This window comes from Pinus tabuliformis, chromosome 8, assembly GCF_031772625.1.
Source record: "Pinus tabuliformis cultivar Carrire ecotype Pingquan chromosome 8, CPIR1, whole genome shotgun sequence".
Taxonomy (NCBI): domain Eukaryota; kingdom Viridiplantae; phylum Streptophyta; class Pinopsida; order Pinales; family Pinaceae; genus Pinus; species Pinus tabuliformis.
The window spans coordinates 1,739,188,353-1,739,215,430 of record NC_142294.1 but is presented as its reverse complement, the minus strand read 5'-3'; the positions used below and the strand labels follow the sequence as shown (position 1 = coordinate 1,739,215,430).

The 27,078-nt window shown below is 40.9% G+C and overlaps 1 protein-coding gene across 2 annotated transcripts in view; it reads left to right on the top strand.

The window, feature by feature from the left end:
• The window catches only part of LOC149243059 (uncharacterized), a 181,602-nt gene that overhangs the window by 36,488 nt on the left and 118,036 nt on the right, over positions 1-27,078 (top strand). For both annotated transcript variants that reach the window (XM_089374402.1, XM_089374403.1), the window contains exon 7: positions 21,762-21,926. In XM_089374402.1, coding sequence (XP_089230528.1) covers positions 21,762-21,926 — 165 coding nt within the window. The remainder of the gene's footprint in view (positions 1-21,761; positions 21,927-27,078) is intronic.

Sequence of the window (27,078 nt, the reverse complement as noted above, 5' to 3'; positions counted from 1 at the left end):
TTTCTCTTGATTATGCTCATGAGATAGAGCATTTATCCATGCTATCTGCAACTATATAACATGACTCAATTTTATCAGATATAAGCATACATACCTCATCTCTTCCTTTTGGTCATCTAGACTTCCTTCGACAACTTCCTTGATTGAAAGAACTTCAATCACCTTGACCTGCTTCACTTATTTTGACATCATACCATCATCCCATGAATCTCATACAAGGTGGAATTCTTGGTGAGACACTTGCTTTTTCCAGTAGGTGAACCTTCCAATGAAGATTTCAATGGAGGATCTTGATCATCCTCATCCTGCAATGCTCCTTTTGAATGATGTATAATGAGCTCTATACTAGATGACTCTTTTTTTCCCATAAGTACTACTTATGCTTCTAATGAGGTTACCAAGAGATACATCCTTCTATATGTGACTGCCCTGGACTTCTATTTCAGCTATCTTTCATGCTTCTTTATGATGATGTCACGAGCTCTTGCTTTCAATCGTATGATTCTATGATGCGATCTCCTAACATGATGCATCCTATCATGCTTCTAATAATTCCTACCATGATAGCTATACTTTACAACAGAAAACTTGAAAAGAACTAGGTGAGGAAGGCTATCTCAATCATAGTAGAGATCTTTTACTTCCTCCTTCTTGGATTTCTTCTTTTCATCTTCTTCCACTTCTTCAGTGAGATGGGTTTCCTCCCTTCTTCTTTTGTTGTTGTCCTTCTTGAGTGTTGGACAATCTCTCTTGTAGTGCCCATATTCACAACAACCATAACATTGAACCTTCGTCAGGTTCTTCTTCTTTTTCTGAGGACCAAGCTTCCCAAACTTCCCTTTTCTTCTAGTCATGGAAGCAAATGCTTGAGCTTGCTTGCTTGATCCTACATCACTTTTTGCCTTCAACCTAGTTTCTTCTATCTTGCATAGTGACCATAGTTCATTGAATGGAGTAGCTTCCTTCTTCCCATAGATGTTGGATGTGAAGTTGCCCCATTCCTCTAGTAGTGCATTGAGCACTATGGTAGTCATTTCCTTGTCAGACATTATTTCTCCCAACTCTTGCAGTTGGTCCCTTATTTCAGATACCCTCATAAAGTATGAGGCTATTCCTTCTTCTTTCGATATCTTCATCTTGTAGAGTTCTTGTCTTAACGAGATCACTTCTCCTGCAGTGCTTATGGAGAACAATTCTACAAGTTTGTCATATATTTCTTTTGAAGTTTCTAATTTTGATACATAGGGAATGAGGGGATCCTTAATGGATTCTATGAGAATCCTTTGAGCCCTTACTTCCCCTTTCATGAATTTTGTAAGTGCTTGAGCTTCTTCCTTTTTAGTGGTTGAGCCCTTAACATATTCCATGACTTCATTTTATAAGATTCAGATATGCCCTTTTCTTCCATGCAAGAAAGTTTGAAGCGCCAACCAATTTGTTTCTTTCCTTGCCAAATGACATTTTGATAGATTCAGATGTAGACATAAATATACTTGTGAAGATACTCCTTGATGAAAATATCTTCAGTCTGTTGCCTTCTTGATTTTAATGATGATATTGGTAATAGATGACTTCTTCTCGATGAAGATGTCTTCCTTCAAAAAGTGATCCTTGATCTAATGAAATGGAGATCATCTTGAATCCTTGATGATGACAATGCCTTTGTTCTTGCTTCCATTAGATGAGGAGACTTGAAGATGCTTCGATTTGAAGATGTCTTGAATTTGAGTAGAGGTAGGGTCTTATGAGGTCTTCTTCCTTGAGATGATGATGGAGCGAGGATCTCAAGAATGTTCCAAGTGTAGATGCCTTCTTTGAATGAACTAGGGTTTAGACTTCCTTCAAGATGATGATGAGAACCTTGTTCTTTAAAATGCTCTTGAGGTGAGAGGTCCTTCTTGATGATTGATGCCTTTTATTATCTTCTAGAACTTCAGTCCTTGAGTGCCCTTTATTGAGCTGCCCTTCCTTGACTTGTCACCTTAGCTTTGATACCATGTTGAGAAATCTAGGGCAGAGATATTAGATGATTTCTCTTTCTTGATAACTGTTTGTGATGTATTTTTGATTTTTACTTCATTTGTTTCATAGTTTACTTGCTTATTATTATGTGTTCTCTTCATCAAACAATTACCAAAAACATAAAATACAATGAGACAATGGTCACAAGATATAGGCGATCAACCAAGTCCAAAACCTCTCCATTCTTGAGAGGAAAACCCACCGAATTCTTCTTCTTATAGAATCTTCAATTGATGAATTCCAAGACCAAGACCCTTGACCTAAGAACCTCTTCAAGGCTGAGTCTCAAGACTTCCTTGAACAACTCTTCTTCTTCTTCAAGTCAATGCTAGTCAAATTGACTTCTGCACCTCCGATTTCGGCTTCTCTGGAATTTCAACCTCTTTTCATAGACTATTAATTTTTGACCTGTTGACCTTGCTGCATACACCTACCAGTTAGTGAGAAAAGCCTTTAATCCCACAAGGTGTGGTTGGTGGCAAGGAACCGAGAGAAGGGTCTGTCACCTATTCTCAACTCCCTCCATTTAAGCTATCTCCTAGGGGGGTGGTCCCTTAAAAGAAAACTGTTAAAATTGGCAACTAGGGCTAAACCAATGTTGCACGAAGCGGGCACGAAACAGGGACGTTTTTTGGAAGCGGGGACGCGGAAGCGTCATTTTCCAAAAATCTAGGGAGCGAAGCGTCTGCTATATATATATTTTTTTATATTTTTTTGCATATATACTCAAAACAAACATCCCAAATACCAAATTAGTTGTAGAAGACATGAAAACATGCATATTTTTGCATAAATCAAGATAGATATGGCATCCATGATTCCATTGTAGTTACTAGTATGTACATCAATGATTAATTATTCGAACATCAACCATCTATATTCTAGCAATTACAAACATACATCAAATTTTTAAACATATTATAAAACATAAAACATTTAAGCATATTATAAAATATAAAACGTAGAGCATATTATGATTTATCTAGCAAGTGAGCAACTGTCAACATTTGTCATGTCCAAAATTCAAATAATAATGTTTACAAAATATGTCACTTGGTCACTGCCAAGACAAAAAAGGTTCAAATTCACAAGCCTACAAGTCTAATGACTAATCTATGACAAAAGTAGTAAATTGTGAATATATCTACTAATCTCTCCTCCTTCCGCCACGAAGAGAACGTGGCGGCGGGCCTCTACGTGGTGGAAATGAAGAAGATGGTGCCTGTGGAAGTTGTGGCACTGAAACTGATGAAGAAGAACCCCCTACTGTTGGTGTTGAACCATGGAACCTAGGAACCAAGGGACCAGATGGGGGTGGCATCTCAACACGATCATCATCATCTGTGAATCGCTCAAAAAATTCATACAAAAAAAACACTAGTTAACAAAAAAAATTAAAAACATGAATTAGAGAAATGCCTTAAAAGGAAAATTCATACCACAATGGACATACCTGGATAAGAGCATCCTCTAATTGCTCTGATCGCAACACTCCATCCTCCAAATTGGGCTCCTCTGGATTCTTGTCCCAAATCCTAAGGTCTTTATTAGTCTTTGCATCATCACAGTAATGGGACAATAATCGCAAGTTGTAATGAACATAAACCAAGCTCTCTACCTGGTCTAAACTCAACCTGTTCCTTTTTACAATGTGGATGAAAGAACAAGAGCTCCAACATCTCTCTGCAGAAGAAGTATTTACCACCTGTGATAGCACCCGCAATGCCAAAGTCTGTAGAAGTGGAGTAGCCCCTCCATGCATGTTCCACCACTCAAGAGAAGAAAAATTCTCTCGATCTCTAATTGCATGCATGCTCCCAAATGGGCCAGTGTTAAGCGTATAGTTGCTCAACTGTCTCCGTACCATGGCACCCTCCTCCTCATCAGGGACTAATTTACTCAATGCAATCACATATTCTTTGTGAACTTCTTGATCTTGGTGTGGTTTTCTCCTACTTCCCCCCCAGGTGCTGGTGTTGAAAGCCATGATGGATGATAGTATTTAGGTGTCAAAACATATGCTAATGCATGCAATGGAACATTTAGCATTTCCCATCGGTTTTCCACCTCTGCACGAATATAATTGTACAAGGTGATATCTCTAGGCTCAACAATGTCTTTAATATGCCCCAACATGCTATCCATTTGGTCATATACCTCCCCAATTATTGGTCGATTTGAATCTGCAAACATGATCATGTAATAAATTGGTTTGGTGAATTGCAAAACATATTTAACCTGTGACCAAAAGTACATGTCAAGAATAGTGTCCTTGGCTGCATTAGCACCATCTCTATCAGTGTTAATTTCATCCCATGTTTCAACACACACCATATTAGTTAAAGCTTGTCTCACCTTCACTAGCTGCCTAAAGGTGAGGTAATAACTGGAAAATCTTGTCTTTGCAAGTTTAAGCAACTGCAACTTGGAGTAAGTGCCATAGAAGTAGTTTACCCTTGTATACCCTGTGATGAATTTAATGAGTTGCTTCCCTCTCCTGTAAAGCTCATTAATCCACCCACATTCTTTATGCTTCACAATATCATGCATCAAAAGGTTCAATGTGTGAACCAGTCACCCAGACCAAAAGATGTGTTGATGAGTACACTCAATAATTTTTCCTGCTGCCTTACAATTTGCTGCATTATCTGTGATCACTTGAATCACATTTTCGGACCAACATCTTTGATTGATTGCAATAGGAGATCTACAATGTTTTGTGACAATGCACTGATGGAGGAGGAGTCATGACATGTAATAAATACTGCACCACTAGCAGAAACACCAAGAACATTTATCAAATTTTGGTTTCTAATATTTGTCCACCCTTCTGATACAATGGATACCCCACAATCTACCCACTCATTTGTAAAACGTGTCAAAGCTCTTTGAACCTTTGCTTTTTCTCTTTCTAATAACACTATTCTAGCTTTCTCATAGTTGGGGGACTTGTATTCTTTTGGGGCTTCATTGATGGCCTTTACCATTTCATGCCAATAGGGAGAGCGAAGCACATTGAATGGTACACCGCAAGCACAAAGAAATCAGACTATCTTTCCATCCACATCATCCCTCCCAGCAACATTAAGGAAATCCCCTATTGGTGTTTTACCTCCAAAGCTTCCAGAAGTACCATGAGGAGATGAGCTACCAAATCTAGAGGTTGCACTTGATTCAGAATGAGTTTTTTGTTTCTTGCTTTTTTGTTGTGCAACCTCCTCTATTTGGATGTATTTTCTTTTTTGTTCAGATGAAATGTTTGGGCAAATTTGTATCCCCACAACACCCTTTTTATCATCACTGTCCATCACCCCACAAAGATGCCTCCTCACACGGGTATATGAACCACTAAATGGTTTTCCTCCATGACAACCATGAGGGCACAAAAATTTATAGCTTCCACCACCCTTTCCCCCTTAAAGTTTGGTCACATAGTTCCATAAGGGTGTTAATGCAGCTTTCCCCTCTAGTGTTTTAGTTTCCCCTTCAGGTTCAACTTCATCCCCTTCCTCTTCAAACCCTTCCTCCTCATCATACATTGGGTCACTCATATTGGGACCACTGTCCTCTTGTGCTTCTTCCCTTCTATTCCTACTCCCCCTTGCCATCATTAAAACCAAAAGTGGAATGATACATAGAAGCCAAAAGAACACCATCTTGGAATATGGATATAGGTGGTGGACAACCTGCAAGTAAATGAGCAAGTAGAAACAATGGGAAAGAGTAGGAGAGGGAGGAGAAAAATACAAAAAAAATGTCAAAAAAATAAGGGAGTTTGGGGTTTGCACTTACCTCTTTAGCTCTTGTAGATGAAGTCCTCCAAGCTCCTCCTCCTTCTCCTAGCTTGTCCTCCTTCACTCCTCCAAGCTCTCCTCTCTTCTCTTCTCCTCTCCTCTCTTCTTTTCTCCAACTCTCATAAACTCAAAGTGAGAAAATGAGAGATGAATGGGGGCTTTAATCCCTTCATTCCTCACCCTAACCCAAGGTGGACCCACCCCCAACAAGTCAACATACACAAAAATAAAAAAATTAAAAAAAGACATCGTTTTTTTGGCCGCACGACGGAAATGGAGGAAGCTTGTACGGTATCGTACGCGATCCGTACGGCGCTTCATCCTCCGAAGCGCAGCGCTTCGTCCGGCTGAAGTGCTGTACAAAACGCGCTTCGGAAAAACCGAAATGCGCTTCGGGCACACGCTTCCGGAATTTCGAGGAAGCATGTTTATTAGTCCGAAACGCCTTTCGGACAACGCTTCCCCCATGCATTCATACGGATTGCGTTTCGGGGTTTAGATCTGGGGGGGGGGGGCGTTTCCCACAACACTGGGCCAAACTCCATGTGGGTCATCTTATTAATGGCAACTAATATTTTTCTTGGATCCATCTTATCGAGAGGTGTAGGACTGATCTAAAGATCATCCGATTCCGATAAGTATTCCTGGAGATATGAATTTATTTGTGTTATGGGACAATTCGTCAAGGTCGGCCATCAACCAAATAAACCCCACTTGTGCTCAATGTTTTCGTATCAATAGAGGTGGCCTTCAAGTCATTTCAACACACTTGGGATCTCTTCCTCTCTACTTGTCCTTGGGTTTTAGTAGGAGGAGAGATCCTAAGGGATAACACTACCCTAATCTAGAGGGAGTGCCCTAGGCTCTACGCTGCCCTAATGAAGAAGCCCTAGACACAGGGGAAAGGGAGATCTAGCATGGTGAAGGAGGCCTAACAACAAGCCCTAACACTGCCCTATGGAGAAGCCCTAACGCTGCCCTATGGAGAAGCCCTAATGCTGCCCTATGAAGAAGTAATAATACGCAGCCATGGAATTGAAGGTAGAAACCATACCGCAGGTCTAAGGAGAAGAGATGCCCTAAACTAGTTGCTACACTGCCTAATGGAGATGGCACCTAAACGTTGTCCTAGAAGAAGTGCTCTACACATGGAATGCCCTTGCTGTCATGAAAGGAAAAGCCCTTATCCTATATGCAGTCATGAAAGGAATACCATTGTTGTCATGGAAGGAATGCTCTCACACATAAACGCTGAGATAAAGAAGCCACACCTTCAGCTATCCTTAATGCTGTTCTAAATAAGGATGCTCTATCTGCCGTTTGGATTGAATCACAGTCATGAATGATAGATCCAAGTCTTATGATGAATGTTGTAACATTATAGAAAGCATAAAATATAACAGCAAGATGTCTGGTGCAGCAGTATGGACAACAAGAAGTATGGTGCAACAGTGGGACAACAATGCTACATGGTGCTGCAATGATAAGCAATGGGACAACAGAGGCAACTTGGTGAAGTATGGTGCAGCAGTGGGACAACAATGCTACATGGTGTTGCAATGATAAGCAATGGGACAACAAAGGCAACTTGGTAAAGTATGGTGCAATAGTGGGACAACAATGCTAAATGGTGCTGCAATGATAAGCAATGGGACAACAAAGGCAACTTGGTGTAGTATGGTGCAACATATGGTACAACAATGGGACAATAATGGTCAATGGCATATAGTGCACAACGAGACAACAATGGTACAATGGTACAACATGGGACAACTAGTATTTAGTGCAGCAAATTCATGGTGTTGTTATGGTATGGCAAAGCACAACAGAAGAACCATGACATTGTGCAGCAGTGGCACAATGGTACAACAACAAACTAACATTGGGACAATTGTATGGTACTTAGCAGCAAGTACACCAAGCATGCAATGGTACAACAAGCATGCAAGGGACAACAAACAAGCAATGGGACAGCTAACATGGACAACATGGTTCAATCATGACACATGGGACAACAATACAACATTAGGTGCAACAGTCATAAGGTCCAACATTGTGATGATGGGTGCAGCATGGTGTAGCATGGTGAGGTGCAGCATGATGACGAGATGCAGCACGATGATAGGTGAAGGAGTCACCTTGGAGAATCAGTTGAAGCAACATGTCTTCAACTGATCTCATGTATCATCTTCTTAGAGATGATCTATGCTCTCATCTAGATAAGTCAAAGTGTTGACTTCAGTTGTAAATGTACTATCTCTCTCTGCTGAACTATTGAAGAACATATAAGAAGAATTGATCAAGGGTTTCCCCACATTGGGGTTTGTCCTTGGCTAGCACCACATCTTGTATCCTCTTGTCTTGGCTTGTCTTCTGCGATTTATATTTATGTTCTATGTGTAGTTTACTTTAATGCTGATGTGATTGCTAATTTGGAATAGATATTGAGCTAACTGTGAAAATTGAAATAGATTGCTCTAGCATAAAACATACCTAAACTTAACATGGTATCAGAGGTGAGTTGAAGACAAAGCCCAAGCAAGAGTGAAAGAGAAATCCTCGAAGACAGTTGGGAAAGGACAAAAGGATCAATGGATTCCTCATCCCTCTTCTAATTCACAAAGGGTGAAGTCAAAGCAGAGAAAATTATCAGAATGGCGCAACGGAACTTTCTGATGGCCTACATGAAGATCACTTCTATGGGAAGTCCGGATCTAAGGTTGGAAGGAAAGGCAGTTCGACCATTATGTGAAGGAATGTCTGACTGGCAGGGACACATCACTTGATGATGATAACAATCATTCCAGGGACATCTTCAATGATCAGAGGAATGACAGGTAATGCAGGTCATCAAGGATACAACTGACTCTTCAATGAAAGCAAGGAACCCCAGTTATGAAGAATCAAATGTTGTTTCTGATAAGATAAAGAAGCGTTATCTTGTATTGGCCCTCTCCTTCAAATTCTTTGGGAATTTGGCTTATTGATTGTAGTGCTTCAAGGCACCTCATCGGATAGAAGGGTGCTCTCTCGAATTTGGTAGAGATGGAAACAATCGTGGGATTATACTTGGAGCCGATGCCACCTATTCCGAAAAGGGTGTAGGATGTTACTCCTCAATTGAATGAGGGTAACTCGATTCATTTACAGAATCTCTTTTATGTACTTGATCGCAAGAAGAACCTGGTGTCCATTTCGGCAATGGAAGTCAAAGGTTTCAGGGTGGCATTCATCGATGGAAAGGTACGTGTTTGAAAATAGAATTTTCAAAGATGCTTTTACTCGTGGGTTCAGGGTTGGCAATTTGTATCAAATTGCAGAAAGTCCATTGGGGACCATGTCAGTTGACACATAACACCGGAGGTTTGTGAGTCAGATGATGACAGGGATGCCTAAATTCAAAAGGAGCATGAAGGTACATGTCTGAGATGTACCGAAGGAAAATCTCACAAGGGGACCATTCCCCTCATGTAGCAGGTCCATAGGTTTGGAACAACCCATGGGGTTTGAGATTCATCAAGAATCTCATGTATGCAGGTGGAAGAAAGCCCGCTATGGCTTGAAGCTAACCACCCCGGATTTGATATGAGAGGATTGATAGCTATCAGATGACGCTGATATTCACTAAGAGTGAAGCTGATCGAAAACATTGTTTAAAGGTTGTGCATGATAGACCTCTCATACTGGCAACTTTTGAGGACGACCTATTTTTGATAGGTGTAGACCCTCTCACTTGCAGAAGTAAGAGGGAGTTGGATTCCGAATGTGGAATGGTAAACTGCAAGCTAGTGACTACCTCGAGGATCTTAACTTTCAAAAGTTATATGGTGGTGATGAAGGACCAGATTTGGGAAATGCCTCTGAGTTTCATAAACTCATTTGCATTGATGTTCTTGGTGAACTTCCGTCCGGATATATGTTTTGCAGTTAGCATGGTGAGCTCATATTTGGTTGAGCCTCACTGGATTGGTGCTAAGAATGTTATAAGATATCTTCGGGGCACAATCTCTCATGGATTGAGATACACTCTCGGAAATATGAAGCTACATGATTATTCGAATGTTGACTAGGCAGGAAGTGTGGAGGATCACTAGAGCACTTCTCAGTGATGGTTCTCTTTGTATTCTTCTTTGATATCATGGATGAGCAGGAATCAAAAGTCGGTTGCTATAAGCACTGCCGAGACCGAATACATAGCTACGAGTATGATCTTGTGTGAAGTTGCCTGGTTGTGGAAGCTCTTCAGTGAGCTGTTTGTACACATGATGAATACCACTGTGATTCTCTGTGACAACCAGGGGGGATTCGATTGTTGAGGAATCCCGTATTCGATGATTGCTCCAGCAGATAGACATTAGATACTACCTTATCTGGGATATGGTACGTCGATGAGCAAGGAGGCTCCATCGCATTGAGACTGATGTACAGGTCACAAACATTTTGTCAAAGCCCCGAGGAAAGGTCAAATCTGTGACTTTCTCGAACGACTTGGAGTCGTTGAGAGACCTTCTTATAAGGGTCCTGCATGTTGCATGCATTGAGCTCTGGGAGCTTTGGAGGGGGCTTGGGGTACTTACTAGAGCAACACATGACCATAGGGTGACTCACCCTCCCCTAATGGTGCGCTGTGTACAGGGTGAATGGCTCAGCCTTCCCCTGTGATACCCTGTGGCGACTTTGGGACAGGATGATTCGTTCTCCTGTGGGACAGGATGATTAGTTCTCCTGTGGGACGTAATGATTAGTTCTCATGTCGAGGCATCCTACCCATGTAGTCTGGGACTCATGGGAAGTACCTCTCATTTGATCAATGAGCAGGGAAATGGGGTTAGGGACCATAGTAGTACTATCGATGGACACATCGTTGTATCTACCGTACTCCATATCCTAGGATGACCTCCATTGATTTGGGATCAGTGAAACTGATCTGTGATTAGTATGGGTGGTCTGAGACACTCTCTTGGGATATTGATCTGGGATCAATAAAACTGACTTTGGGTCAGTAAGAGTGATATGACACACTCTTCATATGGAACTGACTTCGGGTCAGTAGAGAATGTTATGAGACATTCTCGATCAACTCTTCTTCTTCATGGTTCAACAAAGCAGAGCAGAGTTCAGCAGAGCGGAGTAGAGAAGAGTAGAGCAGTGCAAGGCACTGATGGCAGAGTTAGTACAATTGGACATATGGATCAGCGGATGGAGTTCTCCCTAGTTGAGAGGGATTGTTAAAATTGGAAACTAGGGCCAAACTCCATGTGGGTCATCTTATTAATGACAACTGATATTTTTCTTAGATCCCTCTCATCGAGAGGTGTAGGATTGATCTAAAGATCATCCGATTCCGATAAGTATTCATGGAGATATGAATTTATTTGTGTTATGGGACTATTCATCAAGGTCGGCCAGCAACCAAATAAACCCCACTTGCGCTCAACGTTTTAGTATAAATAGAGGTGGCCTTCAAGTCATTTCAACACACTTGGGATCTCTTCCTCTCTACTTGTATTTGGGTTTTAGTAAGAGGAGAGATCTTAAGGGATAACGCTGCCCTAATCTAGAGGGAGTGCTCTAGGCTCTACGCTGCCCTAATGAAGAAGCCCTAGACACAGGAGGAAAGGGAGATCTAGCACGGTGAAGGAGGCCTAACAGCAAGCCCTAATGCTGCCCTATGGAGAAGCCCTAATGCTGCCCTATGGAGAAGCCCTAACGCTGCCCTATGAAGAAGTAATAATACGTAGCCATGGAAATGAAGGCAAAAACCCTAGCTGCGGGTCTAAGGAGGAGATGCCCTAAACCTAGTTGCTACGCTACCTAATGGAGATGGCACCTCAACACCGTCCTGGAAGAAGTGATCTACACATGGAATGTCCTTGCTGTCATGAAAGGAAAAGCCCTTATCCTATACGCAGTCATGAAAGGAATACCATTGTTGTCATGGAAGGAATGCTCTCACACGTAAACGCTGAGATAAAGAAGCCACACCTTCAGCTATCCTTAATGCTATTCTAAATAAGGATGCTCTATCTGCCGTTTGGATTGAATCACAGTCATGAATGATAGATCCAAGTCTTATGATGAATGCTGTAACATTATAGACAACATAGTATATGACAGCAAGATGTATGGTGCAACAGTATGGACAACAAGAAGTATGGTGCAGCAGTGGGACAACAATGCTACATGGTGCTGCAATGATAAGCAATGGGACAACAAAGGCAACTTGGTGAAGTATGGTGCAACAGTGCGACAACAATGCTACATGGTGCTGCAATGATAAGCAATGGGACAACAAAGGCAACTTGGTGAAGTATGGTGCAGCAGTGGGACAACAATGCTACATGGTGCTGCAATGATAAGCAATGAGATAGCAAAGGCAACTTGTTGCAGTATGGTGCCACATATGGTACAACAATGGGACAACAATGGTCAATGGCATATAGTGCACAATGGGGCAACAATGGTACAATGGTACAACATGGGACAACTAGTATTTAGTGCAGCAAATTCATGGTGCTATTATGGGATGGCAAAGCACAACGAGACAACCATGACATTGTGTAGCAGTGGCACAATGGTACAACAACAAACTAACATTGGGATTGCTGTATGGTACTTAGCAGCAAGTACACCAAGCATGCAATGGTACAACAGGCATGCAAGGGACAACAAACAAGCAATGAGATAACTAACATCGACAACATGGTTCAATCATGACACATGGGTCAACAATACAAAATTAGGTGCAGCAGTCATAAGGTCCAACATTGTGATGATGGGTGCAACATGGTGTAGCACGGTGAGGTGCATCATCATGACGAGATGTAGCATGATGATAGGTGAAGGAGTCACCTTGGAGAATCAGTTGAAGCAACATGTCTTCAACTAATATCATGTATCATCTTCTTAGAGATGATTTATGCTCTAATCTAGATAAGTCAAAGTGTTGACTTCAGTGGTAAATGTACTAACTCTATTAGCTGAACTATTGAAGAACATATAAGAAGAATTGATCAAGGGTTTCCCCATATTGGGGTTTGTCCCTGGCTAGCACCACATCTTGTGTCCTCTTGTCTTGGCTTGTCTTCTGCGATTTATATTTGTGTTCTATGTGCAGTTTAATTTAATGCTGATGTGATTGCTAATTTGGAAAAGATATTGAACTAACTGTGAAAATTTAAATAAATTGATCTAGCATAGAACATACCTAAACTTAACAAAAACTAAGTTAAAGATGTGAGATTTCTAGGAGAATGTTAAAGAGATGGATTACTTTTTTAAGATTACAAGCAAATGTGTGTGAGGAATATGAAATGAAATAACTATTGACAGCCATCAACATGAGATAACCATAAATATACGAAAAACCAGTGCCTTCTAAAGTATTGCTCAAGAAATGAACGATATTTTGTTTAAAACAAAATGAAATGCTTTCAAATGGAAAGCACAAGTAATCCTGAAAATGAAACAAGAAAATGTTAGCACAATAAAATAATCAATACATGATATAACGATGCTTTCAAGATATGATCAATTCCTAAGTCAAAGCATACAAGGATATCTTGCAAAAGGAAAAGCAATTAGTATTCTACTTGCAAAAGGTAGATGAAATAATGCTTGCCAATCAAAGTATTCAATTCAATAATGACAAGTAAAATAAACAATTGCAAGTAAAACCACAAGATGTATTAGCATGCGGTGCACTTATACTAGATTTGGATGCATTATACTAGATTTGGATGCAATTAATCTTGGTTACTTTTAATCTAAAATGCCTAATCTAAGTGAGAAGTCCTCCTCTTGAGCTCTTACCAAAGTGTAAATTGAGGTGACTGTAAGAAAGGGGGCGAGGACATGAGGGTGTCATTACGAGCCACCATGTGCCTTCATTCCTACAAGGGGTCAAGCCACCTTCATAACTGCAGGGTCACAACGCTTTTACCTTACATCTTACCAAATGGAAGAACTTTCCAAGAAAGTCTTTTTCCCTATGGTTTCTATCAACCAAGCTTATGCTTGGAGGTTGACTTTAAACAATGCAACTAAATTAATATGCCTACTATAACATGCAAGTAAGTTTGCAAATGTTAAGTAAATGATGGAGATGCTTTAGACACAAGATTGCATAAACATGTAAGTTTGTGAAAAAGTATTTTCTTTGCCTTATGATAAATTTGTGATATACCAAAAGGAAATAAAACTTTGAGATTTATGAGAAATTGACTTGCATGTAAAGCAAATGACAATGCTTGTGAAAAAGTAAACTCAAAATTAGCTTTGCAAAAGAAATAGACTTTAACTTGAAACGTTAGCTTGAAAGAAAATGAAATGTTGCTTTGTAAAGTGAAATTGCCCAAGTACTTGATGCATTAAAACTTAAGATGTAAAATGTGCTCAATGGTGAAGCATAAGTGAACAATATTCAAGCTAAATAAAATCAAGTTAAAGATGCTTGCATAAAAATTGAATTTGCTATAAATTAAATGAACTTAAGGTTTGTAGCAAATCAAAATAGATAGCAAGCAAAATGAGTGAAATACATGGTTGTGTTAATTAGCCAATTAGATGAGATGAAATGTAAGTGAAAATAGATCAACAAATCAAACCACAAGTCCTCTCCCAAAGGTGGAGAGACAAGGATGCCAATGGGTAAAACCCACGCTCCCAAAATCATAAATTTTATTAACTTACAATAGGCAAGAGACCATGAACTCCTCCAAACCCTAGGAAAATATTTTACAATGAAGACTTAGGCCATAAACTTTTCCTTGATGAGATATTTCTGCAATTGAGGCCAAAGAGAGGCACAAGAAAATTCAGTTTTTTTTTCAAGAGGAGAAGAGATACTAAGCCTCCTTAATGCCCACGACCAAGGGAGAGAGAATGCAATGCCAAATGGAACTCGGCCTTGCCCAAGAAGGCCTCCTAATGCCCATGGCTATGAGAGGGAAATTGATCTTGATTTGAGAGCCCAATGGTCCTACAACAACTTGTTAGTAGTTCAAAGACAATTCCCGCAAGCTGTCACACAAAACAAGTTAGAGAGAGCTACAAAATAAACCAAGTATTATGTAATATTCCTAATTAGCTATGGCTAATTGGAATATTCGATTTTGTTCAATTTTTGCCTTTTATAGTTATTTGTTAATTAAAAAAGTGAGGAAGGGGTAACTCACTTTAGAATAAAAAGTCACTTCCTAGGTAGCACAACGTTGTGACTTAAAGGGGAGCCAAGGGGGCCAAAGGGGGACGCAGAAATGGAGCCCACGCAGACACATGGAGAGACTGCGTAGGAGGGAAGAACATGTGGCAAGAGGAGAAGTACGCAAGAGGAGATGAGCCTAGGGATTGTGAGAGGCAGAGGCTATGAAATAGAGAGGAGCCCCCTCATTTTAGATCATTCAGTTATGTGCATTTTGAGCTAGTCGTTTCGACTTCTGAGCACGCTGGCTGTTTAGCTAGTGTGCAACACTGTTTAGTGCATTGAGTGTCTCCATTCGAAGATCTTACCCTTAGCCCCGGGGGACTTCGAGTGCCTGCTCGGGCAAGGTATTTCCTTTGGTGTTTCAACAATAGTTTAATCAGCATTCCAACAGCAGTTTTAGCAGTGTTTTGGAGGACTGCGCAGCACTGGGAGAGAGATGCAGTTCTGTTTGGTTGTTGTGCTAGTTTGGGGACTTGCAGGTGGATTTTTATTGGGAGATTGAGCAGGGGTCCAGCTCTTGTCTCATTGGAGGATTTTGGCAGGGTTTCAGGCAGAGTTTAGAGGTGTTTCTTTCAGTGGCAACGTAGGGCATTGAGGAACTGCGCAGAACCCCAAGGGGGGTGTTTTTCAGGGGTCGACCATTCGAGGAAAGCTTTTTGGTTTCTCTGGGTTTCTTGAGTAGAGCCCGAATCCAGAGTTTCAACTTTTTTCGAGGGGAGTAGCCCCAAATTATCACTTGTTTCCTAGCAGCAGCAGCAGCACAGCAGCAGCATCCACGCAGAGAGGCCATTCTTGTCATTCTGAGAGTATTTCTTCACTTTCCTTGTGCAAGTCGAGGTGCCATCTGTCTGTTCATCTCTTGTACTCAGTTTATTGCTCAGTATAAAAAAATGGCTTAGCTTTTTCTTGCTACATTTCTTGTGTATCTACTTATATTTCCGGTTTATATTATTATATGCTGTTCCACTGTTATTTTATCACTTCTGGGTTATTATATCATTTGCACATATTTGGTTGGGATTTTTGCTGGGGTTTGAGTAATATTCCGGGTTAGGAATATTACAGTGGTATCAGAGCATATATCTGACTCAGCCTGTGGTAGACACAGGACAGAGAGAGCCAGTAGTGGACGCAGAACAGATGGCCAACGAGGACGGGAAGTGATTTGCGGATATGCTCCTCAAATCAGTGCAGGGTCTGTTGAGGCAGATTGAGGTGATGGGGCAGAGATTCACAGCAGTAGAAGCTAGACAGCGAGAGAGCCCACGAGTTTTTCAGATTGGTGAGGGATCAGGTGCATCCCATCACTTGCCAGAGCAGCGTGATACTGCGCAGCAGGTGGCCTCACATGCCCCTACACGCTCTACCATGCCCACTTTCTTAGGAGCAGACACGGGGGCCGTAGCCCAGCAGGAGGCAGAGCTCGGACATATGGGCGATTATTTTGCAGAGTACCAGGCCTATGGGCAGGAGTTCAGGGAAGCCCTCTCATTTAGAGATTTTGTTCAGCTCCAGCGGGATAGCAGACCCCGCGATCATCACAAAGGGTACCGACATTACCATGATGGCGATACCCACCGTGCAGCGAGTAGATTCCACTTGCCTACGTTTGATGGCTCATCAAACAGTTCGGCAAAGTCTTGGGTGGAGAAGCTGGACATTTATTTCCAGCTTAACCAGATGTTGGAGGCAGAGGCCATCAAGGTGGCAACATTGCATTTGGATGGCGAGGCCCAGGATTGGTGGTTTCATGGGATGGTTACACTGGGGCACTCCACAGTGACGACATATGTCGAGTTTACTAGGAGACTGATGGAGCGATTTGATCGGAGGGATCCAGAGCAGCATTTTGTTGAGCTGACGAGGCTCAAACAGACAGGGAGCCCAGAGACCTACATTGCAGATTTCTTGAGGGTCTCCGTGATGGTGCTAGACCTATCCACGACACGGAGGGTCTATATGTATGTTGAGGGGTTAACAAAGCCACTTCGGGGTCTAGTCCGATCCACTAGATCATCCACACTCCAGGACGCTATCAATAAGACCCGGGACTTACAGGATGTCTTACCCAGGACCCGGACACCTTACCCCCAGAGACAGACTTTCCAGTCTAAGGGGAAGGACGTGAGGATTCCACCTCCAAAGGGGAATCCAGGACGAGTACAGCTTGATGATGATGCCAGGAGGGAGCTGAATAAGAAGTGGTTGTGCTTCACATGTCAGGAGCCGTGGGCATCAGGACATAGATGTGCTGCTGGTAAAGCACATTTTATTGAGGTCTTCTCCGAGAGCAGTGGAGAAGAGGATGACAAGGATGATGGGGAGGCAGGAGATAGCCATGCCATACAGGGACCTTTACCACCTCCACCAGCAACAGCAGGAGGTGCATCATTTGCACCTACCGGAGAGGCCCTTGCAGCATTGCGAGGAGTTCCCAAGTATCTGACGCTGTGTACGAGGGACAGTACGTGGCCAGCGCGTATCAGTTTTGGTCGATAGTGGGGCAACCCACAACTTCATCGATGCACAAATGGTTGAGCGGAGAGGTATTCAGACAGAGAGCTTCGATGGGTTTTCAGTATTGGTCCCAGGAGATCAGACCATGACGTATGCTCGTTATGTTCCAGAGCTTTCAGTGACGATGGACACCTACACATTGACTGACCACTTTTTCGTGGTCGATATTCCGGACACCAACATGATACTGGGTGTTTAGTGGCTTATCACTCTAGGGAAAGTCAAAACAGATTGGAAGACCCTAGAGATGGAGTGGGATGATGAGAAGACAGTGAGGCATGAGAAGATACGGGGACAACACACATATCCGCCTCAAACTGTGTCGGCTCATCGGATGGAGGCAGTCTTCCGGAAGGGAGACATAGAGTGGGCAGTGGAGCTGCGTGCATCAAAGGCAGGGACTACAGGGCAGACAGTACATCCAGAGATCCAGTCCATCCTTGATCGGTATGCCATAGTGTTTGGAGAGATTCCACCAGGACAGCCACCGGATCGGGGGTTTGAGCACACTATCGAGCTTGAGCAGGGCATCCAGGCAGTGATCACCACCCCCTATAGGCATCCCAAGGCCTATCGGGACGAGATAGAGCAGGCCATTCAGGAGTTGCTGGCTCTTGGGCACATCCAACCGAGCACGAGTCCTTTTGCTTCTTCTGTGGTGTTGGTGAAGAAGAAGGACGGTACATTGAGGATGTGCATTGACTACAAGGCCCTGAACAAGAGGACATTGAAGAACAGGTACCCCATACCCAGGATCGATGAGTTGATGGATGAGTTGAGAGGAGCACGGTTCCTTTCAAAGATTGATTTGAGATCAGGGTACCATCAGATTCACGTGAGGGAGTAGGACATTCCCAAGACCGCCTTCAGATGTCATTATGGGCACTTTGAGTTTTTGGTGATGCCCTTCGGGCTAACCAACGCCCCAGCTACATTCTAGTCTTGCATGAATCACATCTTCCGTAGTCACCTGAGGAAGTTTGTGTTGGTGTTCTTTGATGATATACTCATTTACAACAGGATGTGGGAGGAGCATCTCCAGCATATTGAGACTGTATTACGCATCTTGGAGGAGCAACAATCTATGCCAAGCTCTCCAAATGTGAGTTCGGGTTGACGGAGATGTTATGCTTGGGACACATCATTGGAGTGGACGGAGTGAGGGTCCACGAGGAGAAGATTGGGGCCATCAGAGATTGGCGGGAGCCGAGAAATGTGACGGAACTTCGAGGATTCATTGGCATTTGTACTTACTATCGGAAGTTCGTCAAAGGTTTCTCATAGCTTGCTGCACCCCTGACAGATTTGACGAGGAAGGGGGCATTCAGTTGGTCGGATATAGTGCAACAAGCCGTTGATAGGCTCAAGGAGGTTATGAGTAGCTGCCCAGTGCTTGCATTGCTAGATTTTACACAGCCATTTGTTTTGGAGTGTGATGCGTCAGGAGAGGGGATCGGCGTAGTATTGATGCAGGGAGGTCACCTTATAGCCTTTGAGAGTTGGAAGCTCCTTTGGACATTTTCTCCTTCATCTAGAGGCATTTTCCGAAACCGAAGATATTGCCATATTCAGTGTGACGAGCTCTCCGTCTTGGCGTTGATCTCTCGAGCATCTAAGACTGTAGAATTTCAAGCATGTTGAGAACTGATGCTATCTGGGACCATCTTGGTCTTCAAACATTACCTAGCAAACTTTGACTGAGCTTAACAAGATCCATCCTGGATTATCATGATGCTTCGATTTGAATACCTCTTCAATTTGAGTAGAGGGTAGGGTCTTATGAGGTCTTCTTCCTTTAGATGATGATGGAGCGAGGATCTCAAGAATGTTCCAAGTGTAGATGCCTTATTTGAACAAGCTAGGGTTTAGAGTCTAGACTTCTTTCAAGATGATGATGAGATCCTTGTCCTTTAAAGTGCTCTTGAGGTGAGAGGTCCTTCTTGATGATTGATGCCTTTGATGATCTTCTAGAACTTTGGTCCTTGAGTGCCCTTTATTGAGTTTCCCTTCCTTGACTTGTCACCTTAGCTCTGATACCATGTTGAGAAATCTAGGGAAAGATATTAGATGATTTCTATTGCTTGATAACTGTTTGTGATGTATTTTTAATTTTTACTTCATTTGCTTCTTAGTTTACTTGCTTATTATTATGTGTTCTCTTCATCAAACAATGACCCAAAACATAAAGGACAATGATACAATGGACACAAGATATAGGCGATCAGGCAGGGCCAAAACCTCTCCAATCTTGAGAGGAAAACCCACCGAATTCTTCTTCTTATAGAATCTTCAATTGACGAATTCCAAGACCAGGACCCTTGACCTAAGAACCTCTTCAAGACCAAGTCACAAGGCTTCCTTGAACTACTCTTCTTCTTCTTCAAGTCAACGCTAGTCAAACTGACTTTTGCACCTTTGATTTCGGCTTCTCTGGAATTTCAGCCTCTTTTCACAAACCTGTAATTTTCGGCCTACCTGCAATTACAGAGATCCCACACATGTGAGCTGATTGGACAGATTTGAGTGGCTTCTCTCTTTCGCTTGTCTTGAATACTTCTTCTTGTGATCTCGCTAGCAAATATACCCTTTACTTGGACTAGATCTCGGTTTCCTTGAGGTCTGCAATACCTAACTACAGAAACCCTAGCTGCAATCACACGTGTGAGGAAGATGACCCAAAAACAATGCCAAAATACTTTGATCTTCTTCTCTTTCCCTTCGCTAGACGAGAGTCTTCTTTCCTCCCTTTCCTCGCACTTCCTTCTCCTTTATGCTTGATTTGTGCCCCTCCAAGTGATGCCAAGTACTCCTTTATATAGTGATCTCTCCATGCAAATAAGCCGACTTGACATCTTCCATAGGCTGACTTGTCCTTTTGATAAATCAACTTGCTTCTTTTGAGGACCAACTTGATTGTGCACTTGTGACAAGGTCTTGGAGGGTCTTTGACTCTTACAATGACTCAAATAAATATGTAACATGCCCAAGAAGGGTCTCACATACATGACAAAGACTCTTTTGACTTTATGACAAACCTAAGAGCTCACAATGGGAGCTTGACCTACATAAACTCATGACTACACATGTCATTATGAAGACCAAACCTAGTTACATATTTCAGCATGGTTGTCTAAGACATAATCAACCATACTGGTCTCGCCATTGTGAGAGAAACTCATGATCTCCTAAAAATTCAAATAACGTGGAAGACATTTTAGGAGCAATATATTGTGAGGTGCCCTTAGTTGTTGTAGCTCTTCTTCATACTATTTGTCATAGTTGTAGCAGATTTTCTCTTGCATCCACATCTGAGCCTTTTATATATAGACATCATAGGAAAAGGCCTAATTATGAAATTTAGTCATCAAAAGTGCAATAATCGTTATTGATTGACCAATTCTTCACATTTCTTGTATCTAATGTAATGTTGATATCATGCCCATGAGGAACATCCACATTTATGAATGATGTAGATCCAAAATGTTTCATCTGACACCATAGTCAATTTTTGTTGGTTATGTTGTTTCCACAAATAGCAGATTTTCTTTAGTTCTCTCCTTGATCTCAAATTCACATTCATCATAATGATAATAATGTACCTCATTTGCAAAAATTCAGCAGGAAATATTGTCTTGTGCGGTTGGTGCCTTAACAGGGTTGCATGGTCCTATGGGTTAGTGCACTAGAAAGAAAGTTAGAAAATGAAGATAGAAATCAGATTATCCTAAAATTGAAATCAATTTTATAAGCTGAGACAAATGAAAATTTTGAGTCAAATTTTGAAGTTCATTTTTCTGTTTTCTCTTTCTATTGAAGGGAGATAACTTAAATGTGTTATTTTTTTAGTCAACGAGGTCTTCGTTGCTAAAGTGGGGTTGCTTGATACTCCCCACCAAGGTTCAAATCTCCCATAGACATGCTTTAGCCCCCATGAGCTGTCTCACCTGCACAACTGGGCTGTTCATGCAGTTGGTGCTAGGTGTAAATCCAGAGTGAATTTAGCAGAATAGATACTTCCCATCTGGCGCTTCTCAGCCAAATGGATCTTTCTAGAGTGTTTTAAGCCAGCTGCATTCCATTGCATGACTTCCAAAATGGCAGGGATATGTTTGCCATACAGTATTAAAAGGAAGGATCTTGTAAAAAAATGATCTCTATAAAGATTTTTCAATTCTTTTTGAAATACTATGGGACACTTACCTTTTCAATGCATATGTTTGTAGGTAAATTCCTTATGAGGAAAATTTCAGACAAATTTGCGCCATTGTATTTTGCTGTAAGAAAGCCTAATGGAGTCCCGATGAATGTGAAACCTTGCAAATTAACCTTTGAATTTGAGGAAGGGCAACTGCAACTTAGTGACCTTCCTGAAAATTTTCCAAAGCCAGGTAGAAATATTTATCTATTTTTTGTTTTATTTTAATTGGTCGTATCATGTTCCAAAAATTTGCCTTTTATTGTCCTTGTTTCAAGGAATATATGTTCAGGTTACAGTTTTCATGCGATTAAATTGGAAATTTGGCTATTTAATAAGTAATATTAAAAATTGGTTTGTGCTATTTTTAACATTTGTGGAATTCAACTGGTCGCTAACCAATTTCCTAGTTTACAACTCTCATTAATTCATGTATAAAATATGCAACTGCCAGCTATAGAACATAGGGATAATTTGGTCCCTCCCTCCCTGTATGATGCATGAAGGGGTCAAACTACTCAACTGCTCTAAGAAATTGATTTGAGTATTAATTACAATTTTACTACCAAGTTGCTATTTTGTTTTGATGTTCACCTTGCAGTTATGGAAGAGAGTGATGGAGAGTCTCTTCCTTTACTTCATGACAAAGAAAACAAATTTAATTGCTAGTTTTTTTTATAAGCTGGAAATGATAGATTCTAGATTGCATTCTGGTGGACAAATAAATGGCAAACTGCTGGAAAATCAAAGATGATTCCAGAATGAAATGTGAGTGTGATGAGTTGTTTGTGTTGAGAAATCGATAGGGGCAGCACTTAGGGTAATTTCCCTTTACTTCATAATTGCTGTGACATTATGTTGGTCTTTTTATTAATCTTTATTATATTCTGTTCATCAAACAATTACCAAAACCATAAACTATGAAGATCACAAATAGACAATGAACACAAGATGTAGGCTCCAAGCCAAGGCAAAACCCCTCCAAGGGAAAACCCAGAAAATTCTTCTCTTCTTATAGAATCAGATCAAATGAGGAATCCAAGACCCAAACAACAAGACCAAGACCTTCAACAAGACCCAAGTCAGCCCTCCTCCCAAGCTCTTCCAGCAAGTCAAAGTCAACTCAAGTCAACACCTTCAAAACAACTTCCAACTTCAGAATTTCGGCCCCCAACTTCAGAGTTTCAGTCCTGCAGTGAATCTGCAACTTTGGCCCTGCAGCAGCTTCAGAATTTCGCACGTGTGAGGAATCTAGGGCAGATTTTAGGGCAGAAACTGCGATTTTCCTTCTTTCTCTCTTTTGCTTCCAGCACCTTCTTCTCTTGAATTTCACACTTCTTGTCTTGGAGATCGAACTTTTTTGAGTGGTGCTTCAAATGAGGTCAAACTGTCTCTATATATACACATCCAAGAGGTCGAATTACCCTTTTCCAGGCCAACTTGAAGGGTCAGGGCCGACTTGGTCTTTTAGGCACAAAAATTACATTTTTGATTCAAATAAATTTCTTTTTCAACTTTCTCTTCAAAGTCCAAATGGACTTGATTCTAAGACAATATTTTGGCTTATGACAAATATTCTTTTGACTCAATAAACCCTAGAAGCATGAAGAACATGCTTGACCTAGATGACCAAATAATTTGAGCATGAAACCCATGCTTGAAAAATAATATTTCTTTCTTCTTTTGACCTTTACATGAAATATACAATAATATAAGTACAATAGCAATTATGAAGACCAAACCTAGTTACATTTTCTAACACTCCCTCTTAACTAGGGAGGTATTCATAATCCCATATAGGTACAAGGATATACTCAAACTGAAATGTTCTCATAAGAAGAGTTGGATTGGTAAGCCATATTTTAAGCATCATCAACATGACCAACATTGTCAAATACCAACATAATGAGGCCTTTTGACTAACAAGCTCTAACTCTCCACAAGATTAGAGCACAATGCTGGGAGGCACACAAATATGGACACCTCAGCCTCTCAAGGCACATACCCGATCCAGATGTTCACAAGGTATGTCCTTGCAGGATTGTTATGAATAAAATATAAATATATAAAAATGAATAAGGAATAGTTAATTAAATAGTAATTCGTTAATCAAGAGGCATGTCCCTAAGGACATGACCAGTCATGAAAGTACCTAGGTAGATAAAGCAGACCCTCATTGGTAACTCAATCATTTCACTTGTATTCAAATATTCTTATATAATATATTTGTTCCATGATGGACATTCTTATATACTAAATCTTCTGAGTATTTTGTTGAGTATACGAACCTTGTTTGTTACATTGGTATCAGAGTTGTTCGTTCCTCTGGCCGCTCAAATGCTACAGAGAACCAGTCTGATCTGGCACTTGGCCATCAACATTTCATCAACCTTGCTATCGTGAAATTAAGCATTTTGCTATATAGAGTTGGAGTTTCTCCAGTTGCACATCGTTATTCAGGCCCCTGGTCATAAAATGAAAAAAAATGAAAAAAGAAGAAGTTAAATTGGAAAAAAATATATAAAAGAAATAGTTCAAATAAAAAAAGAACAAAGAAAAAGAGGTTTAAAAGAAAAAAAATTTAAAAAGAAGTTAATTTTTTTTTTATATATAAAAAAAGGTTATATATAAAAGAAAAATATTTCAAAATAAAAGAAAAATTATTTAAAAAGAAAGAGTCAAAAAATGGGAAAAAGAGATTATATATATATATATATATATAATAATAATTTACATATAAAAAAATTATTAAAATAAAATAAGAAAAAAAAAGTGAGTTAGAACAAAAAAAGGAACAAAAAAAGAGGAGAGTATATATATATAGAAACATATTATATAAAAATTGAAAAAAAATAAAATAAAAGGATGCCAGTCATCAACCACAACCCCAACAGATCATAGAAAATCGCCACAAGGCCGACGCTCCAACAACAACATACACTACCACATGCATCACCTTCGTAACCTGCAACAGGTATACAAACCACCAGTATCAATACTAGTGTGGGGACTGTTCTTAAGGTTCAACTAGATAAACAAATTTCTTGTAGATTCTATCAAATTAAATGCAATTGAGTGCCTGATTCTCCCGTCCAGTGTCGATCCATGTTGCTTCGAGTTTTCTGTTTACATTACCAAACCAACCGATTCCTCCCTGCCTATCTGGGATCAACCTCTGCGGTTCTCAGATCCAAAGGACTTCGAGATGGAAATCCACTGCCCCCCATGCCTAGAACTCCAAGATTAGCTCAAATTTCCCAATTTTCAGTGCAAAATCAAGCCCCAGGCTCATCCCTCAAACTAGAATCCTTTTCCATTGTGAATTTCTGTATTTCCTCCTCCCTGCACTATATTCCAAAGGTCAAGACAATCCTCTATTTTCCCAAAACTCACTCTCTTCCCCCCTTTCATGCTCCCCTTTTGTCTCTGTATATCATTCCTTGGCGGTGGGCCCCATAGTTTTAAAACTCCGAATCCGACTTCGACTCGGCCGAGGATCGACTCCGACTCCGACTCCGAAACGGTAATGACTCGACCGACTCAATTTCAATGATTCGGTCATTGTAAAAAATACATTAAATATTTTTTTTTTATTATAAGAAAACATAATTTTAAATATTTTCATTCATGTTTCCAAACACACAGCATTATAATATAGATGGAAGACAACATATGATCAAAGTAGGCTCATGAGCCAATCCATTATATCAAAATGGTACCCAATAGCAATACATAGTCAAGTGTCATACATGATCAAAGACTCAAAACAAAAAACACATAACCAAGGAGGCTAGAAATGGCCTCTACAACAAAAGTAAATTGTGACCAGACTCCAGTACTAGTACTACAGCTACTGGCTAGTAGCTACTGCCAGAGGAGCCAAGATCATGTCGATCAATCTCTGGATCATCATCAGAGTTAGACAGGGGGCCCCATGGCTCATCATCATCATCTTCTCCAACTGCAGCTGTAGAAGTGGTACCACTAGCAGGCTGTGCAACTGTAGCAAATGCAAGTTGAGATAGAGTAGATATGCGGCTGCGCTTCTGTCGTGGCTGAGCAGAGGAAGCACCTACAACTGGAGTCCTTGTTGGCTGTGAGACTGAGGTTGGTGGATTGGGATCTACATTCAACTGAACAACATGTTCAAGTTCAACTGATGTCTCGATATCTAAATCTAAATCAAGATCCTCATCAGGATCAAATTCTGTTGGATGACTCTCCACTACCCAATCTGATGTTGGATCAATGTCTTCCAACACAATGGGATCTGAATCAGGTCTTTTGTTCAGCATATGGTTTCGTCTGAGCCAGAGGTTGTATTGGACATAAACTAGATCATTTAACCGTTTTTGATCCAAACGGTTTCTCTTCTTTGTGTTACTTTGGAGCAGGAGCAAAAACAGGAGCAGGAGCAAAATTTTTAGAAGCTCCTGGTTTGGGAGCGAATCCCAGAGGAGTTCGACAACCAATGTCACTAACATCAAGGTACATAGAGGGATTGGTGCTCTTGATTAAATACGAGTTCCATACCCTAATACATGACAAAATTCAATGGAAATATTGCAATCCTCCAATCCTGAAATCTTGAAAAACTGATAAGTCTGCTGGATTTTGAAAGAAATCTAAAATTCTACTTTCTCCATATGAAATCCAATGAGGCCGAAACCACTCTCAAACATCCTGAGTCATTTCATGGTAATGTTAAAAATTTAAGTAAAAGGATGAAAATGAAGATCAAGGAGAATGTCACTTTTACTTTAAGAATTTAACATTACCATGAAATTTGAATAGCATATCAATAGTAGAGAGCATTTGAGTGTGTTAAATAGGGTTTGGGAGGGGGAAATGGACCCCAAATAACATTTAGCTAATTCATAAAACACCTTGAAGTCCAAACCAATCAGCAAACCCCTTAAAATTTCATTAAAATAATGTTAAATCGTTGTTTTAGTGGGTTACGGGCTGCTGTTTGTGACTCGGCCGAGTCAGTACGGGAAACGGCCGAGTTGGCCGAGTCAGCCATGACTCGGCCGAGTCATGGCTGACTCGGCCAACCGAGTTGTTTTTTGTACCGAGTCACTCCGGAGGGCAATGGAACGGACCAACTCGGCCGTTTCCGTTTCGAAACGGTCGTTTTTTAAAACTATGGCGGTGGCCACTCTCTCTACCAGCGAACCCACCGCTCCCTTACATGGTGACACCTTCCCTCCTTTGTAACATGTGACCATATTCATTTAAAGGTGTTGGTATATTGACATGTGTATTAGGTTTAACTTTAGGATTTTTATTCATTTTATATAAATGCCCTTGGTTCATAATATGTACTTTATTTTTGATTTACT